This window comes from Bactrocera neohumeralis, chromosome 5 (assembly GCF_024586455.1).
Source record: "Bactrocera neohumeralis isolate Rockhampton chromosome 5, APGP_CSIRO_Bneo_wtdbg2-racon-allhic-juicebox.fasta_v2, whole genome shotgun sequence".
Taxonomy (NCBI): Eukaryota; Metazoa; Arthropoda; class Insecta; order Diptera; family Tephritidae; genus Bactrocera; species Bactrocera neohumeralis.
In genome coordinates, this window is record NC_065922.1 from 72,575,109 (window position 1) to 72,593,313 (window position 18,205).

General features: G+C 32.1%; 3 protein-coding genes across 4 annotated transcripts in view; all 3 read right to left on the reverse strand.

Annotated features, from left to right (window-relative positions):
• Positions 1-8,019, reverse strand: part of LOC126758197 (high affinity cGMP-specific 3',5'-cyclic phosphodiesterase 9A) — a 210,456-nt gene extending 202,437 nt beyond the window's left edge. Inside the window, exon 1 of the mRNA XM_050472315.1 lies at positions 7,541-8,019. The gene's annotated coding sequence lies outside the window, so the exon portion shown is untranslated. The remainder of the gene's footprint in view (positions 1-7,540) is intronic.
• Positions 8,020-11,268: 3,249 nt separating this feature from the next.
• Positions 11,269-16,951, reverse strand: LOC126758201 (atypical kinase COQ8B, mitochondrial). The gene is made up of 7 exons (XM_050472320.1): positions 16,855-16,951; positions 12,974-14,499; positions 12,755-12,913; positions 12,500-12,690; positions 12,047-12,239; positions 11,814-11,984; positions 11,269-11,715 (listed from the first exon to the last, which is right to left on the reverse strand). Exons 2-7 carry the CDS (start codon positions 14,186-14,188, stop codon positions 11,527-11,529), a joined length of 2,118 nt encoding a protein of 705 aa, XP_050328277.1. The 5' UTR covers positions 14,189-14,499; positions 16,855-16,951; the 3' UTR covers positions 11,269-11,526.
• Positions 14,965-16,951, reverse strand: LOC126758216 (FAD synthase). 2 transcript variants are annotated; one of them, XM_050472339.1, is made up of 4 exons: positions 16,855-16,951; positions 16,012-16,186; positions 15,597-15,947; positions 14,965-15,534 (listed from the first exon to the last, which is right to left on the reverse strand). In XM_050472339.1, exons 2-4 carry the CDS (start codon positions 16,177-16,179, stop codon positions 15,205-15,207), a joined length of 849 nt encoding a protein of 282 aa, XP_050328296.1. In that variant the 5' UTR covers positions 16,180-16,186; positions 16,855-16,951; the 3' UTR covers positions 14,965-15,204. The 2 variants fall into 2 exon arrangements, with proteins under 2 accessions (XP_050328296.1, XP_050328295.1); XM_050472338.1 differs by having other exon boundaries at positions 16,012-16,236; positions 16,855-16,933.
• Positions 16,952-18,205: the final 1,254 nt, after the last annotated feature.

Consider the following 18,205-nt stretch of genomic DNA (forward strand, 5'->3'; position numbering starts at 1 on the left):
TTGTTGCATGCACTTACTTGTATATAATGTATGGTAGGTGTGTATGTAGTAAATAATACAGTAGGAATTATTAATAATTATGCAATGTTGCATGTTAGTATATAAGAGTATGGCATATACATATGTACCGTATATATAGTTATTTATATATAACATATGTATGTATGTATGCATGCCGGACACATCATGTCAACACACTCCAAACTGGCTGATATCTAGAGTGATAAGCTAAAATTGTTGTACAAATAAAGCTATTTGCTTAAGCACATACTAAACATATGTACACACTTACATACATACATTTGTATGTATCCATATACACAACTATAAATGTAAGTACAAATGCGCATTTCTTCTTTACTGATGTTGTAGATATGGTTTAGGCGTATACTTATTTAACTATGAGTACTAAGTGATAGGCGTGAAGATAAAGTGGAAGATACATATGTACATACATACATATGTACATATTATGTATGCTCATTCAATTAATGCAGAGACCAGAGTTGGCAAACCCGAAAATTAAAATGTTTAATAAATCAACGTTACAACTTTGCATTGCACTAGTTTTTAAATATAATATGTGAGAAAATCGGGATCCCGAAATTGTTACATATCAGTCCCGAAATTCCGGGATTGAAAATTAAGGCTTTGCTGATACAAATTTCTAAATACAGCGGAGGAAATTGAAATCCCGAAAGTTGTATTGCAGTCCCGAAATTTCGGGATTGAAATTAAAAGCATTGCTGATGAAAATTTCTAAATACAGCAGAGGAAATCGAAATCTCGAAAGCTGTGTTGCAGTCCCGAAATTTCGGGACTGAAATTTAAGGCATTGCTTATAAAAACTCAAGTGGCTAAACAAATATTACTTAAGAAAACATGAAAGTTAATTAATTTTACTGTTATTCGTACTTTACAAGTACACATTTAAGTTTGAAGAACTTCAAATTTAGCAGGGAAAAGTAAGAAAATACATATGTATGTATACATACATATAAATACGAAAATAAAACAACAACACAGTATACATACAAAAAACAAAAAACCAAAAAAAAATTTTATAAGTGTTATATGGAAATGCAGTCACGCTAAAGAAAAGCAACCCCGAATACCTGTAGTTTGGTCTTTGAAGTCGGAACGGATATACCATAGATGCGAAAAAGGGTTCAAAAGACTACAACAAAAGTATGGTTGATGGCATCTAGGCCGGTAGCTCCAAGTTATTTACTCCAAGCTTCGAAACAATAAGACCTTTGCGAAATTTTCAATACCTTCTATATATACATAGCTCTAAAAACCCCAATAAAAACCAAAGATTGCACTCAAAGACTTGCTAAGTAGCTGATGTCTAGTAATTGCCATATTCACTGATAGAAAGAAATTGAACAATAGCACTCGAACAGTCAACTTTTTAAAGCTCTGTGCCTTTTCTTATCCGACGAAAGCATAACTCTCAACTATCTCTCGACGAAGTTCCTAACTTTGAGGTTGTAAGTATGTCACTAAATGACAAAAGATATATGAATAAGTAATGACAATGAAAGGGATGCGTGAAAAGCCAAACTTGAAGACTGACGGAACGTACTCTGTTTTTATGCGGCCAAGGATTGTCAACTCGACAACATTCTTCAAAATTATTTACGGAATGTTTTATGTCGCCATAACAACAAAAGAAGTCTTTCCGCTTGCAACTATAAGAATTCTATATGATGGTCTTTCTTCAGAGACAGACAATTCCGAATATGAGTAATGGAATCAAAATTCAAAATCTGGAGCCCAAGTAATCGCTGGCGTTAGGTGACTGGAATATCTAATACGGATTTCTCTTAGCCCTGTTGCTTGCGGTTGACTTTCATGGTTAATGACGTGGTAAAGAAATATCGAGCAGACAACAACAGTAGTGTTTACCGAGCGGATTAGAAGACCGAACTCAAAGCTGTTTGTGCAGTGTTCCAAGTGAAGAGACTGGACTAAGCTCAAATTTCCTAATAGGAGATTACAGAGCCAACGTTAGAAAACCTAGCCTAAGAAGTCAGAGTTCGTTTCAGTGAATATCAATAGTATCGGCATACGCTACAAAGTTTAGACCACGAGTTAAGAGAGCTAAGCGCTTCGAATTATAAATAAAGCGAAGTGTAAAGCTTCTCAAAATTCAGCCGGAGACGGCAGTAAAAAATAAATCGGTGATCGGTAAAAGTGGACTAAATGTATATTTAATATTTTTAACTAGTTTCGAGTGACTCGCGGATGTTACCAAGTTAGAAGATCGAGCTCTAACTGTAGGAATGTTGAAATAGTTGATAGATTAACCAGCTCCGTGGTGGAAGTGTCAATATATTTCGAGGATTTAGATCACAGTAATGTGAACAAAAGTAGTTTCAAGTGACTCGCGGATGCTACCGAGTTAGAAGATCGAGCTCTGACAGAAATGTTGAAATAGTATATACATAGATAGATTAACCAGAACTGCGGTGGATGTGTCGACATATTTCGAGGATTTAGATCACAGTAGAAGAACGAGGGCAGAGAATAGGAACTTCGAAAAAATTTAAATTAAAAGATCAGACGTCAATTAAAATCGGAGAAAAGTAACAACAAAAAAACTAGTCGAGTTCAAGGCTTTGAAGGGCTTGGAGTTGCTTTGGCGGCTATCTCGGTACTGTCAATAAAACCGTGCGGTGAATTTGTTTTTAGTTTGTTTTTGTGAAGATGTTGATAATTGCCGACACAATATTTACATACCCCGTTATATAGTATAATACGTGTAGATTATTTTTTCAGTTTATTTTCCGTGCGAAGTGAGGATTTCCATAAAGTTAATTGCTCTCGGGGCACCGAGTATGCGCACACCTACGGACACACCAACGTCTTAATGTTTCTTTAATTTATTTCTTATTATATCTGTGATTAATGAGTTCTACACCTGAGGCTGATAGTCAGTTTCGCCGCGATAGTACGAGTCGCGCTGATAACATCAGCATATGAGCAAATACGATATTTCTTATTTGCTTACTTTTATTTTCAAATTGTTTTGCTTGCCAGTATTGCCGCTTGCGTCTGATAAGCGTACCAGATATCTGCTAAGTAGGCATGTGCTTAGAATGTTACCGCTTTGCCCCGGTCTGAAATGAGCCGTAAAGGTGATGGAGCTACAGCATGATATACACGAGTGAACTGCGTTAAATGATTTGTAAGAGACTGACTGACTACAGCGTCGATAAGCGCGTCGGAGACTGATAACCGCGTTAGAAGAAATAAACTTAAGAAACCCAGTGGAATTTGCTGCCAAATACTTGAAACACAAACTCGCAAAGGTAAAAGGAAAGAGATGATGGCACAAACCATTCTCAAAAAACAAAACGATGAAGGTTGAATCCATCCTTTCTCTCTACCTACTTCGAACTCAAGCTATTCAAAGGCAAACCTGGAGTCGCATGTTTACGTGAGATCCAGTTGGCCTAGGACTTCACTGTCTATAAAACTCTTTACTATGCTAGAGAATCCCTAAAATCTTTTGGTTCTCCTTACTAAAGCGGATGGAGGACAGGTACTCAATGTTAGCTCAGAACAATTAGTGTTTTGAAGAGTCGAAAATAATAGTTGTTTATGAAAATATCAGAATAATACCTGCTTAATGGTTAAGTAAACAAATTGCAACGCTCAAATGAGGATTGGAATAAAACAACATCATTTGGTATGAAAGAGACGTGAAGACTTCAAAGTCCTTTGGCGTAAAGTAAAAATGTGGCACCTTCTGAACAACTGAGACTAAAACTAAGGAAAAATTGTGCGGCCATAGAAAAGATCTCTACTGAAATTAGAGCTCTAACTAGGTATGTGGTTCCTTTTCTGGTCAACTGAGACTAAAACACGTGATATATCCAGTTGGCCAAGGACAATACAAATAAAAGCGTCTGAAGTTGAAGTTCCGACATAAAAACCGAGCGAGCTTTTTTCATGAATATCTTTCATGCAACTTAAATATTTTTGAATATCACTCTCTCTCTCTCTCTCTCTCTCTCTCTCTGTGTGTATCCACAAAGCATTGTTTTAATTTATTTTTGTTTTTTATAATATTTATTTTAAACTTAATTTTTTTCAAAAATTTTAAATATGTATCCGATTTCTGATTTAATTTTAATTTTATTTAAAAATATTATTTTTTTTTGCATTATACTATATGCTACTAGTATCTTTCCATTTTTATCGCTTTTTATTTTTATTTAACATAGTAAATTCAAATAATTTATTATTTTTTTATGTTTCATTTTTTATGTTTTTATTTTATATTAATTTTTTGTTTTTTATTTTTTTTTGTTTTTGTTTTTTTTTTTTTTTTTTTTGTTTTTGTTTTTTTTTTTTTTTTTTTGTTTTTGTTTTTTTTGTTTTGGTTTTTTATTTTTCTTTTTGTGCTTTTTTTATTTATTTATGTTTTTATATTTTATTTTTTATATTTTATTCTTTATATTTTATTTTTTTATATTTTATTTTTTATATTTTATTTTTTTGCTTTATTTATTATATTTTTAATTATCGTCGTTTTTTTCATTATTTATTTAATATTTTATTTTATGGTACTAATTTTATTATTTTATTAATTTTTTCTGTTTTTTTATTTATTTTAATTTTTTTGTTTGATTTGTTTCATAAATTTTTTCTTTAATAAATAATATTAATACAATAATTGTTATTTTTTTTATTTATTAATTTTCATTTTTTATTATATATTTATTACTTTGTTTTTTATTTAAATATTTTATTTTATCATTATTTTTTATTATTTTATTAATATTTTTTTACATGTTACTAGTTAATTTACTATTTTTGTTATTTTGTTTATTAATTTATTATTTTATTTTTTATTATTTATTTGTTTTACTTTTTATTTTTTTATTAAATACATATTTTATTATTTCTTCATTTCTTATACATACTTATTTAAATAATTTATTTTTTTCATTAGTTTTTATTATTTATTTAATATTTTATACATGTTACCAGTTAATTTACAGTTTCAATTAATTTTTTTACCTTTTATTAATTATTTATATACTAAAATTTAATAATTAAATATTTTATATTTAATTTTGTTTTTTTTTGTTATTTATTATTATTTTCATTTTTTATTCTTATTTATTTTATATTTATTTTCATTTTACATTTTTTTATTGTTTTTTTATTTATTTATTTTGTTTGCTATTTATTAGTATTTTGATTATTTATTTACTTACTTTATAATTTTTTTATTCAACTTTCTTTTTATTTTCTTTTTCAATTTATCTCATTTTTATAATTTTTTATAGTTATTTTTTTTTTATTTAATTTAATTTTTATGTTACATTTATTTTTTTATTTTATAATATTTTTTATACATTTTTTTTTTATTTTGTTTCTTATTATTTATTTTTTTAGTATAATATTTATTTTTGGCATTATTATTTATTGACTTCATTTTAATATTTATATTATATTTTTTTTTCTTCGCATAAAGTTACTATTATTAATTCCATTTATTTGTTTTTTATTAATAATTAATATTAATATTTTTTACTGTTCTTTTATTAAATACATACACACATATGTATGTATTTATATTTCTAATATTTTACTTAAATGTTTACTTTTTTTATTTGTTTATTATTTATTTTATTATATTCATACATTATTTATTTATTGTTTTATTACTTATTTAATCTTTTATTATTACTATAACTTTTTATTTTATATTTATTTTTTATATTCTTATTTTTTTTTATTAATTTATTTTTTTTTTATTTATTTGTTTTATATTTATATTTTTATTTAAATTATTTTAATTTACTTCTCTTTACACCAATTCGCTTCTTCTTTTACAAGCATATGCATGTACATACATACATATGTATGTGCATACACACATAGATGTATGTACATATCTGCTGCTGTCACACATTGACATTTGTAAATTTTTTGTTATTTAAATTTCCACGTTTTATTCATTGCTCTGCTTCCTTTTTGTGGCTAACACTTGTTCTTCATAATTCATTGATAAGGTGGCGGCGATCTCTCAACCGCAACAATTGCTTTTGAATACACATATGCATACATAAGTATGTGCACATGTAGACATACATACATATACATATATATATGCATGTGAGCAAATATACACATACATATGTATGTCTGTATGTTATAGACTTATGCTCTTTGTTGTACTCTCATTGATTTCGTGTTAAGCAGCGACTTTACAGAGCAACACCCGCGGCCGGTAGACTTTTGTGCGGTTGGGTATGGTATTTTTATTTACAAATTTACATACTTATCTACACATGCACATATAGTATGTTAGGTATTTACATTTTTGCAGCAGACTAGTCGCTAGTGCAGCTAAGAAGGTTGGAGAGCTGAGATGTCATACGCGTTGCAAATCAGTCTTACAGCTATAGAGAAATATACATACCAATGTATATGTATGTACGTGCATAAATATGTAGGTGCATATGTACATATATGCATGTATGTGATAAATAATGTATGTATGTACATATATTTACAAAATAAAAATTCATATGTATGCAGAGTGCATCTGCGACCATCTATGCGATACACGCTGGCTGTCTGCGGTTGCATGTGCACTTACACACAGATATACACTCAAATATGCCCATAAGTACATATTTATATGTACAGATACATACATACGTGCATATGTTTGTAAGCATATGCAGTTATGCGTCTTTTTGCTATGCATATATGTACATATGTAGATATGTATGTGTGTATGTATGTATGTAAAAACGCATGTGCATGCACTTGTTTGCCTGTATATATATATATACATATGTGTACATAAATGTAAATATACAACGATTTGCATGCATGTACATACATATGTACATATACATATGTACATATGCGCCGCACTTGCACATTTGTTTGTTTTTTTTTCTTTTGTTTCTGTTGTTTATTTGTGTACATTTCATTTGATTAATATGAGTATTTTCATTAATTTTTATAAATCATTGTTGTTTTTGGTTGGTCGCCGGTCGCCTATCACCGTTGTCGTTCGTCTTGAGTCGCTGATTGTTTGTTTGTTGTTATTGTATGTGCTGCTGTTGTTGTTGTACGTGTTATCGCAACGCCCCGACTATGTACAATCCGATTCATTCTTCGTCCATTAAATCCAATTAATCCCTGATGTGGCGTCCCTCACAAATGTTGCTCCATGCGAAATCCACACACACACACACACAAACGCGCGTACACACAGAGTTATGTATATAATCATATATAGAGGTATGCACAAAGGCAAATCCCGGCTATTAAAAAGTCATACAGTACTACTTAAAACAAAAAAAAAAAAAAAACAAAATAAAATTATAACAACAACAACAGCGCATGCACAGATTTATATATAAACAAAAAGATCTGTATTAAGTCAAAAAAAAGATCGGCACTTATGCATTTGTGCACATGAAAATATGTAGACATATACAATATACGTATGTATGTATGTTTATAGTAGTATATATGCAAAATAGTAGTAGTTATTTACTTTGTATATAAACGCACTTAATTCCCACAACACAATTTTGTTTATTTATTTAATTATATGCATATTGTATATGTACATATCTATATTTATATATAAATATTTTTTTCTTTAACTGCACACAATTACTACGACACCGTTATTTTGGCGCTTTTTATAAAAAAAAATTATAATTTTTTTATATTAAACACATTTTGTAATTTTTTTTAGCACTCATATTATAGAGCTGTGTACATATGTATATACACATACACAAAAGCACAAATATATTCTCTTTACATGTACATATGCATATGTAAGAACGAACAACCGTCTGCGGAAACACCAACTCGTTCGAAATGCAAAAACGCACTAATTCCACCCATCGATGGACCGGCCTTTCGCACTGAAAACCGAATGAAAACTTTTTCGAACTTTCGTACATAAAACACACACACATACACACACATGCATAAACATATACAGCAGCAAAGCAAAGATCGTAACACGAGCAATGTGCTTGAGATCGTAAACGAAGAGCGAACTTGCAGTGAGCGTGAAGATCAACGAGTACAAAAATGCATGAAAAGAGCGTGGCAAGCAAGAGCGTAAAGCGCAATGTACAGAACAGCAGATAACGAGCAGAGAAGAGTAAAGAGAATGTACCGTAAGCGTGAAAATTATTGACAAACTAGGAAAAACGTTAACTGCGGTTGCACCGATGCTATAATACCCTTCACAAGGAAAAAAGTTGTCTATGCAAGATCTTATTTTGATCTTTTTTGTTGTTGTTGCGCCAGAATTCTGCCGATTTGGCAGAATTGACTTGCCCGAATAAAAAAAATCCGGGTTCGTTCCAGTTACGTAGAACCGACTGTCGTGGGAATTTTATGGTCGGTCAGTCAGCTATATGCTATAGTGATCCGATCTGAACACTTTCTTCGGAGATTATATTAATGCCTTGGGCAGTCATCTATGTCAAATTTCGTGAAGACAACTCGTCAAATGGAAGAGTTTTCCATACAAGCATTTGATTCCGATCGTACAGTTTGTATGGCAGCTATATGCTATAAAGACTCGATCTAAACAATTTCTTGGGAGATTATACTATTCTTTTAGGCTAAGGCTCTTGCCAAGTTTGGTAAAGATATCTCGTCAAATGAAAAAGTTTTCTATACAAGCATTTGTTTCCGATCGTACAGTTTGTATGGCAGCTATAAGCTATAGTGATCCAATCTGAACACTTTCTTCAGAGATTGCACTATTCCGTCAGACTTAGACTCTTGCTAAATTTCGTGAAGATATCGCATCAATTGAAAAAGTTTGGTATGGCAGCTATGTATATGCTATAGTGATCCAAATCGGCGACTCCAACAAATGAGTAGCTTCTTGGAGATCAAAGGACGTGATCAGAATGATTTCAGAGTGATAACGCAAAAACAGGAATTCTTTCACGTATGTATATAGGATCTCCGAGCTTTCCATCCGAGTGCTGCAAACTTCGTGGCAAAATTAATACCCGGTTAAGGGTATAATGAGCACTGTCATATAAGGTGAGACAATCCCTAGGTGATAATTGCTTTTCGCACATGCTGCAGAGAGAGAGAACAGTGTGGACTAACAACAGCGAAGAGAGCATTTATTTAAGAGCATGAGAGGGTACGAGAGGTGAGCGTCCAACGAAGGATACAATAACGAAAATGGGCTAAGATCTATCAAATTTGCCATTTTATTGTTGTAACGGAGCCTGATTTCGATACGAACAAGACTTATGAACCCGACAGCATTCCCAAAAACTATTCGAGAGAAAGTTGTATGCCGTTACAATACGAATAAAACTTGTTCCGACAACGCAGGACCGAATGGCAAAGCAGTTGTATTGGCGGTTTTAAGGGGTAAAAGTGATGTAATAAAGAAGTCAATCTTGAAACCCCGATAGCTCAACTTCAAGCAGCTGTCTGAAAGCTTAAATCCAATCCAAGATACATATATGTATTTGATGTTCCAAAGCATCCAAAGCAAAAATACGAATTTTGAAGACTGTGGAAGACGATACTTTCCTACGGAACCCCTTTTTCTATTTTCTCGACTTACAGATTTTAACACTAGTCTCTTCACAAACTTGCTCAGAACAATCTCAGATCACAACCACGCAACTTTCAACAGGTTAAGTGGTACTGGAAAATATCTCATAGGATTGGCTTTGGGTAAGGCTAAAAATTATCTTGACTTTTGTGATGCAGGAGGCCCAAGAAAAGTGCTGTTTCGACAGGGACGGACCATAGAGTGAGTGAGTTTTATTGGGCATTCAAAGCGTTGTTTAGAATCATGCAGGGGCTTATATGTATATTTGGTATATCGGTGTCCATTCTGGATAAAGAACAAAGTTCCGCAAGGTCAATCTAGATTCGTGAGGGGAGAATATCTCGCAAATATTCAACGCTCTTGGAAGTGGAGATCTTTGATGAGGCGACATTCATCGCTTGGTTTGCGCACTGGGTTTCAATAGTAGAACCGCTGTTCTGTTTCCCATATTTTTGGAAATTTGAGAAGAGCTAGAGAGAAAAACTTACAGGATATGTTACTCTCACTGTGCAGACGGATGAGAACAGTGAGTTTAGGTAGGTAAAAAGTAGTAAAATTTACCTTTGTAGAAAAGTACTATTACAAAAAAGTAGTATTGCAAAAGACAATAGAAATGTACCTTTGTAGAAAAGTACTTTTACAAAAAAGTAGTATTGCAAAAGGCTGTATTGACAAAAGTATTATTGCAAAAAGTAGTAGTGGTAATTTCTGTAATGGTAGTAAATAGTTGGAATTCAAAAAAGTAGTACTTTAAAAAGTAGTATCAGTAATAAAAAGTAGTATTTGTGAAAATTTGTAGTAAAAGTAGTTCGCAATTAGTAGCAAATAGTAAAAAAGTGTTGTATTAGTAGTAAAATATAGTAGTATTATAAAAAGTAGTGGTAATAATTCCTGTAATAATCGTAATAGTTCGAACACAGAAAAGCAGTTTTAGTGAATATAAATATCTAAATAGTGAACTAAAAAAAAAGTAGTTTTCTAAAAAAGTTGCCTTCTAAAAAAGTAGTAATAATTCCTGTAATAGTAGTAAATAGTTTGAGTACTAAATAGTAGTATTGTAAAATAGCAGTAATAATTCCTGTAATTTTACTACAAATTAGTAGTAAAGTGTTGAAATAGTAATAAAATGTTGTTTCTGTTGTAGCGGCAGAAAACTGCCGAGTTGAGAGTCCTTGAGCGGATAAAAAAAGATTAAGATTCGTTCCAGTTACATACATACATAGACCCGACTGTCGTGGGAACGGTAGTAGTAGTGAAATGTAGTAGTAGTAGTAGTAGTAAAAAAAAGTCGTAGTAGTTGCAGAAAAAAGTAGTAGGAGTAGTAGTAACATGTAGTAGTAGTAGTAAAATGTGATAGTAGTAGTAAAATGTAGTAGTAGTAGTAAAATGTAGTAGTAGTAGTAAAATGTAGTAGTAGTAGTAAAATGTAGTAGTAGTAGTAAAATGTAGTAGTAGTAGTAAAATGTAGTAGTAGTATTTAGCAACATTTAGTAGTAAAATGTAGGAGTAGTAGTAAAAATGTTGTGGTAGTAGTAAGGAGTAGTACAAGTAGCAGTAAATAGTAGTAAATAGTTTGTGTAGTGGTAGTGAGTAGAAATGATAATGGTTCTGGAGCAGTTCAATAGTGAAAGGTCATTTGTTTACAATAGTAGTTAAACAAGACTACATGCAGTCATCAAAGAGACTTTCTTACTCCGTTTTACTTTTATTTCTTCGATTATTTCAAATTAACTCTAAGCTTAACATAAATGCCGTTTCGAAAGACAGAAAAATGTACGATTTCAAACACTGGAAAGGCCAATCAAAAAGCAATGGAAATGGTGTGAAGGACGGAACAATGAAATGATGTGTGAAAACTTAAAATTTGGAAAAAAATCAAAAAGGGCAAATTTTCACAACCTTAAATATGTAAATATGTTACAATTTCATTCCTTAAATTTCTTAATCACAATCTCTTCGTAGTAGGGCCGACAATTCAGACGTACATTAAGGCGAGCGCATAACAAAAATATGCCCGACAATTTGCGATGTATCGAATAGATTTCCTCTGGCGGTGGGCATAGGCGATGGGCAATCATTGTTGGTACTAAATGGGCAATACGTTCAGTGGTATTCTGTAGATAACGCGTTTTATGACACGTTTAAAGTAAAAAAACAATATTTTTCACATATGCGATTTCAAAAAAGTTAAGAGAAAATTAACAACACTTACTTGTTTACCAAAATCGAAATCGCCGTCGAAACGGAACATTTCGCCCAATATCATTACGGCGTCGATATGCGCCTCCTCCATTTGTTTGGTTTCATAGCCAGTGAGGAAACCCATTTCACGTGACATGAGCAAAACGCCATCACGGTTGCCTTCCACGGCATTTATAATTATCTGCAAAATGTAAATTTTTAATATTTAGGAGTAAAGTGAAAGTCTAAACTTGACAGACGTACCTGTCGATAGTTTTTTATGAATTTCTTTTGGTAAAAACGTGTTGAACCGAAATCAATTAACATTAGGCGCTTGGTATCAACATCGTAAAGAAAGTTCGACCAATTGGGATCTGTTTGCATGCACTCTATTTCGAATAGTTCGCGCAAACAAAGCTTTAGCACCGACGAACCAATGTGATGACGATGCTCATAGCTGAAAAGAGATGAGATAAGTTTAAGAATTCCTAATTAATAATTTTGGCGTAAAAAATAAACATTGTTATTGTAGTGATGACAATGTATGCACTGCTATAGACAGCATTCAAGCAAGCATCGTTCCCACAACATCGGGTCTAAGTAACCGGAATGGTTGGAGCTGGCTGTCAACAGGGCACCATTCCTCAAAATTACTTCAGGAATGTTTTCTGTTGCCACAACAACAACATAAAATTAGCAAATATCGCAGTATCTCACCTTAAGTCAAAACACTTGTCCAGTGGCACACCCGGCACCAATTCTGTAGTGAGCACACTACCTGTGGTCAAATCTTTAATAACTGCAGGCACATAGTATTCTGGATAAGGAGTAATCATTTGTTTAAATTTGTCAGTATACTCAGCTTCGCGAGTATAATCTACTTCCCAGTTGAGTTCACGCTTGGCTACCTACAATTCAGAGCGATATACATGTTTAAATTTAACTTTCTTTATAAGTTATTCGAGCGCTCACCTGAACTACATTGTCGATGAAAACGCCATGCGGGAATACATCCCACACTTTTAGCATGCCTACTAAATTATCAATATCACTCCCGATACTTTGCGCTACGCCAGGATACTGAATTTTTATAGCCACTTGCATGCCGTTTTTCAGTGTTGCGCGATGCACCTGTATAATTAGAGGTTTAAATTCATAAATATTTCTACAATAATGCTTTACACACATTACCTGACCAATGGAGGCAGCAGCAAATGGTTTATCGTCAAAAGATTCCAGCAGATCACGCCAGTCGGCACCTAATTGTGTGTTCATCACACGTTCTACCTGCCAATCTGGCATGTAGTCGGCCGCTTGGCGTACACGTTCAAAAGCTTTTGCTAACTGCGGTGACACCACATTCGAATCTTGTATGCTAAGTATTTGGCCGATTTTCAATGCTGCACCGCGTACCTTGCAAAGTGTGTCCACAATGCGTTCAGCATTGGCTGGACTTAATAAAGCCTCTTTTAAATTTTTGGAACCGCCCAGGCCGAGCGCACCTTTGGTTAATTCATTTATGGTGCCGACACCTAAACCAGCGAATAATCCACCAAAGGAAGCCATGCGACCGAAACGACTAGATGGAACACGTCGTTGTTTCGCAACTTTGCTTAGAGTTGGTAATTCGATTGCTGACGTGTGCTGAGCAGTATCTGTCGTCGTTTCCGTTTGTCCTGCGATAGCTTTTAATATATTCTCCACGTAAACGGTATCAGCTTTTATGGCGCTAGTTACAGGTTTTGTGTCAGCCGTTGTAGGTGTAACTATGGTGCCTGTTGTTGCTGCTTCAGCGGTAGCTGCTGCAATTGTTTCAGTTTTTTGCACACTATCATCTTTAACTTGCTTATGCTGTGTTGCTGGTGTACGCAAGTTTATATGACGATCCTTATTACGTTTGGATAATATATCTTGCAGCTCATTTAATGTTATCGAAGATATATCCAAGTGTTCAGCATCCAATTGGACAGCCGCTTTATTGCCATCACAATTACTAGCACTTATATTAACACTCGTATTTGGTTTCAAGCTACTTGGCTGCTGCTTGTCACCAACATTGCTGCCATCGAAAGCGTCACTCATTGCACGCTGCAATTTTTGCTGACTCATACGCAAATCGCAAGGCTGTTTCGCAACACCTAATTGCCGCAAACCTTCAATTACAACACAAGTACGTTCACTGGTTTCCTGCAGCAGTTGTTGTAATCTTTTGAATTCTTCAGCAGGTTCTTCACCAACTTTTTGAAAATAGTTTGCGCTCTGCTGTAGATTACCTTGCAAAAGTTCGCGTACACTCGACTGATTCCAACGGTTTTTACATAGTGTGCTCTGCTCGCGACATAACGCCTCCACTACCAATTGTATGCCCCGCAATACAGCGAGAGCATCTTGTGCCGAACGAGCCATACTTGTTTTCCGCAGCGATGATTCACACGCAAAGAATTAATATTGTTTTCGATTATTTTGCACGCAAAACATTTGTTTTACTTAATTATTTGTGGAGTTTATGATTTTTTATTCCAGCTTCTATTTTAATGCGTACAAGTTTTTTCTAACGGTTGCGAAACGAATGAAAATTAACAGAAATGGCGCACAGCAGGTAAAATGAGGTTATGCCGTTAGTTTGACGAACAGCTGATCGTTATTTACGTACGATTGACAACAGAGCATGCCAAGAATATTGGGACAGCGGACATTTATTTTTTTTAGACCTGACGCTGAAAATTGCAAAAACTTAATTAATTTTGTATGAAATAGAAAAAATATAAAAAATAAAAATATTACTTTAGCGAAAATAGCTATTGTCCATAAATATAAAAAAATTACTTTAAAATATTTAAAAGCCTAACAATTAAAAAAAGTTAGAACATCATTTTAGCTGTAGAAAATATTTGTTTTTAATAGTTCTTGTTTAGCACCGATTTTACTTACTGAATATAGGTGACAATTCAGTAAAGAAAATTTATTTAAGTACAATAAATTTCATTAAAATGTTTTCATATACATATTTTCAGTGGAATATTTTTTTGCGAGCTCTAATAAAATTGCAATATAAGTACATACATTTTTTTATAAAGCTATGCTTAAGACCACCAACTTATAAGCGAAACCGATTTATAATTGAAGCCTATAGGTTCAATTTATAAAAAAAAATTATTTCTATAGCTTTTACAAAATTCACATTTTCTGTTTGGTAAATAGCGAATATTGCTATATACAGCCATGTTATATATTTAATTTTTAATTTTTGTAGTTCTAGTTTTATAAGCGCGCTTATTTGGAATTTGCTAAAATATTAACACTATGTTGCATAGCGTATATAAGATTTTATATAAATTTAATTTACCGAATTTGAATTTATCACGATGTTAACAATTTAGCTATTTGTCAAAACTAAATTATGAATAATTTTCACTTTTATGCTATTTTTCTTCCTCAGCTTCTTGGTTTTTGCTCTCCTGCTCTTTATCACAATTCGCCACGTAATCTTTTTTAATGCGGCCAGCGCGTTCGAACTCAGCATCCATCAGTTCAGCGGCATGTTTATATGTGACAGCTCTGGTAACCGGATCAAATATGCGTAAATGGGGATTTGGCATTGTATTATGCTTTTGACCCAACGATGTATAGCCCTCCTCATATAGACGGCAGTAGGGCACTTGACGCACGAATGTGTAATACCAAATATCGCTATAGCTCCAATCGAGCAGTGGGTTTATACGCATTACACTTGGCCAGCCAGCATCTGTAACCTAAATAATTTTTCATATAAATACATAGAAAATTAAAAATTTCAATATTTTTGTAAACATACCTGCATAGGATTTAAATTCTCACAATATGGATCCGTGCGTCGTGTGCCCATGAATATAGCACGTATCTCTGGCTTTTCTTCGAGTATCTGCGTCAACACATCCTTTATACAACCTTTGCGCCTTATTAAATCTATATTATAGCGTCTTTCGCAATGTAGCACCACAGCTTCGACCTCTTCAAAACTGTTTTCCGACTCAATATATAATACTGGCACGCGTATATGACTGATACATTTGTTGCGTTTAAAGAAGGCTTGCAATAAGTCCAGCAAAACAGTGCAATCTTTTCCGCCGTTAAACGATATCATCCATTCGTCCGCTTGATACATATGCAGAGCTTGAGCAAAGAACTGTAGGAGCACGCAACATCGTTTTTTAAATGTTTCTGTTATTCGTATATGGTATAATACTTACCGCAAAAGCTTCCTTTTCTAAAGTTTCAACACGCCTGATAGCACAGTGATCTGGTTTAACATTTTCTGTCTCCGTTGTTTTGGCAAGTAAGGAACTGATAAGAGCATCGCGTTCAGAGCGTTTAATTTGTTTGGACACGCAGTGCAACAAATTGCCGATATTCGTCATTTTTTACCTATTTTATAGCGTACGCTTTTATTTTAACTATTTTGTTCTATAAAATATCTGAAAGTTAAATAAATTGTCAATCTCTTTGCAACTTTATTGCAACGACACTACTGATATGGAAATGCCAGTAGGTTTCTATTTAAAATAATCTTTAGTTGCACCAGTTTGTTCACAAGTACAGAATCACTTTAAGATTGAATAATAACTGAATATGCATGTATGTACAAATATGGCAATTTTGTCAAGAAGTTTTTAAAACCACTTTATATTTCAAGTATTTCGTCTGTACGTGCGAGTATCAACTATAGACAAATAGGTAAACAAAGGGCTTTTATCTGGGTACTTGAATATAACATGGATTAAAAAATAAAAATAATGAGCGCTGATTTAATTGTGTCGCTGAAGTAGATTAAAATGGAGTGTAAAAATAAGCATGCGCATCTGTATAAATATCACCATCACACTGCTACATTTGCTCATACAGATGAGAAGTCAAGCCAATTTGGCAGTACCCAACTTCATTTATCAATTGCGAAAATCATGATGATTTTGTAGAAAGCGTGAACATTTCTAAAAGTGCTTGAATAGTTACATCACATCTAACGCTCTCAATTAATCTCAATCTCTTTATCAGTTAGCTGTAAGCAAGCGAACTATGTATGAAATTGGACTCACCACAACTTCAGCACCATAGATTGAAAATGTCGAACGTTTTTTTTAATGAAATTTATGTAATTTCAAAACTTTCTATTTCATCGCTTTTTTAGCGAACTTTGCACTACTCTTCAAGAATTTATCAAAAGTAAAGCATGTTTCCAATTGACGCTACCAGCTGCACGAAGTAAATAATTTTTGAAGCACAGAAAATAGAAGTTGCGCGTAAATAAAATCGGCTGTTGAAACGAAATAAAATTTAATTTAAAAACTCTATTGAATATGTATATTTTTGTAGCTTTTCTCGACTTTTTTCTTGACAGCAAACATTTAGCCAACACAGCTGATTGGTTTTGTGTACAGCGAAATGTGACACTGAATATGTGTATTTTCGATGCATACCTGCGTTAGTGATGTAACTACTTCAAGTACCGAGTACGAGTACTTTTTCTAAGAAAAAGTTAACGATGACACGTATACAAAAGTTTCGGTTAGAATTGTTAAGAAACTCACAGAAACCTTAACCGAAATCGAAGGTAGCGCTGTTGAGCAAATAACTGGTGATTTAATCAATAGGAGGCTTGTAGTGTATTAATAACATGAATATTAAAAAAAAAAAAAAAATAAAAAAAAAATAATAAAAAAAATTAAAAAAAAAAAAAGTAACATTTAAAAAGAAACTTTTTTTTTTATTAATTAAATTTAAAAAATATAATAACGTATACATTTTTTTGAATTTTTTCCTATAAAAAATGTATATTTAATATTTTTTAAGTTTTTCATTAAAAAAGTTTTCTTGTTTTGATTTTTTTAATTCGTTTTTTTTTTGAAAATTGAAAATAAAAACATTTTTTGATTAAAAACACTTAAAAATAATAAAAATATAAAAAATAAATATAAATACATAATATAGGAAATTAAAAAATCTAATTGTAAAATTAATTTGTATAAAAAAAAATTTAAAAAAATGTATAAGTTTGATATTTTTAAGCTTTTTTTGAAATTAAAAAATGGTGTTTTAAAAACACTTTTTAATTTTTTAAAATAAACGGTTTTTTTTGTAAAATGAAAAAAAAAAAACATTTTTTAATGAGAAACACTTTAAAAAATTTAATTTCCTTTAAAATAAACGGTTTTTTTAAGTTTTTTAAATCATGTTTTTTTTGTAAATTGAAAAGAAAACATTTTTTAATAAAAGAATTAAAAAATATTTAATTACACTTTTTTCATTTTCTTAAAAAATATGAAAAATGTAATTGTAAAAACAATTTCTATAGGAAAAAATTAAAAAAAATGTATACGCATTATTTTTGAATTTTTTTTATTAAAAAATAGTGTTTTAATTTTTTTTATTATTTTGTGTTTAAAAAAA

Coding starts and splice junctions, on each gene's coding strand:
- LOC126758201 (XM_050472320.1), bottom strand. CDS start 14,188: ATGGCTCGTTCGGCACAAGATGCTCTCGCTGTATTGCGGGGCATACAA. Junction 12,914..12,973: donor CTGCTGCCTCCATTGGTCAG/GTAATGTGTGTA, acceptor CTAATTATACAG/GTGCATCGCGCAACACTGAA. Junction 12,691..12,754: donor TCATCGACAATGTAGTTCAG/GTGAGCGCTCGA, acceptor TCTGAATTGTAG/GTAGCCAAGCGTGAACTCAA.
- LOC126758216 (XM_050472339.1), bottom strand. CDS start 16,179: ATGACGAATATCGGCAATTTGTTGCACTGCGTGTCCAAACAAATTAAA. Junction 15,948..16,011: donor TAGAAAAGGAAGCTTTTGCG/GTAAGTATTATA, acceptor GTGCTCCTACAG/TTCTTTGCTCAAGCTCTGCA. Junction 15,535..15,596: donor AGAATTTAAATCCTATGCAG/GTATGTTTACAA, acceptor AAAATTATTTAG/GTTACAGATGCTGGCTGGCC.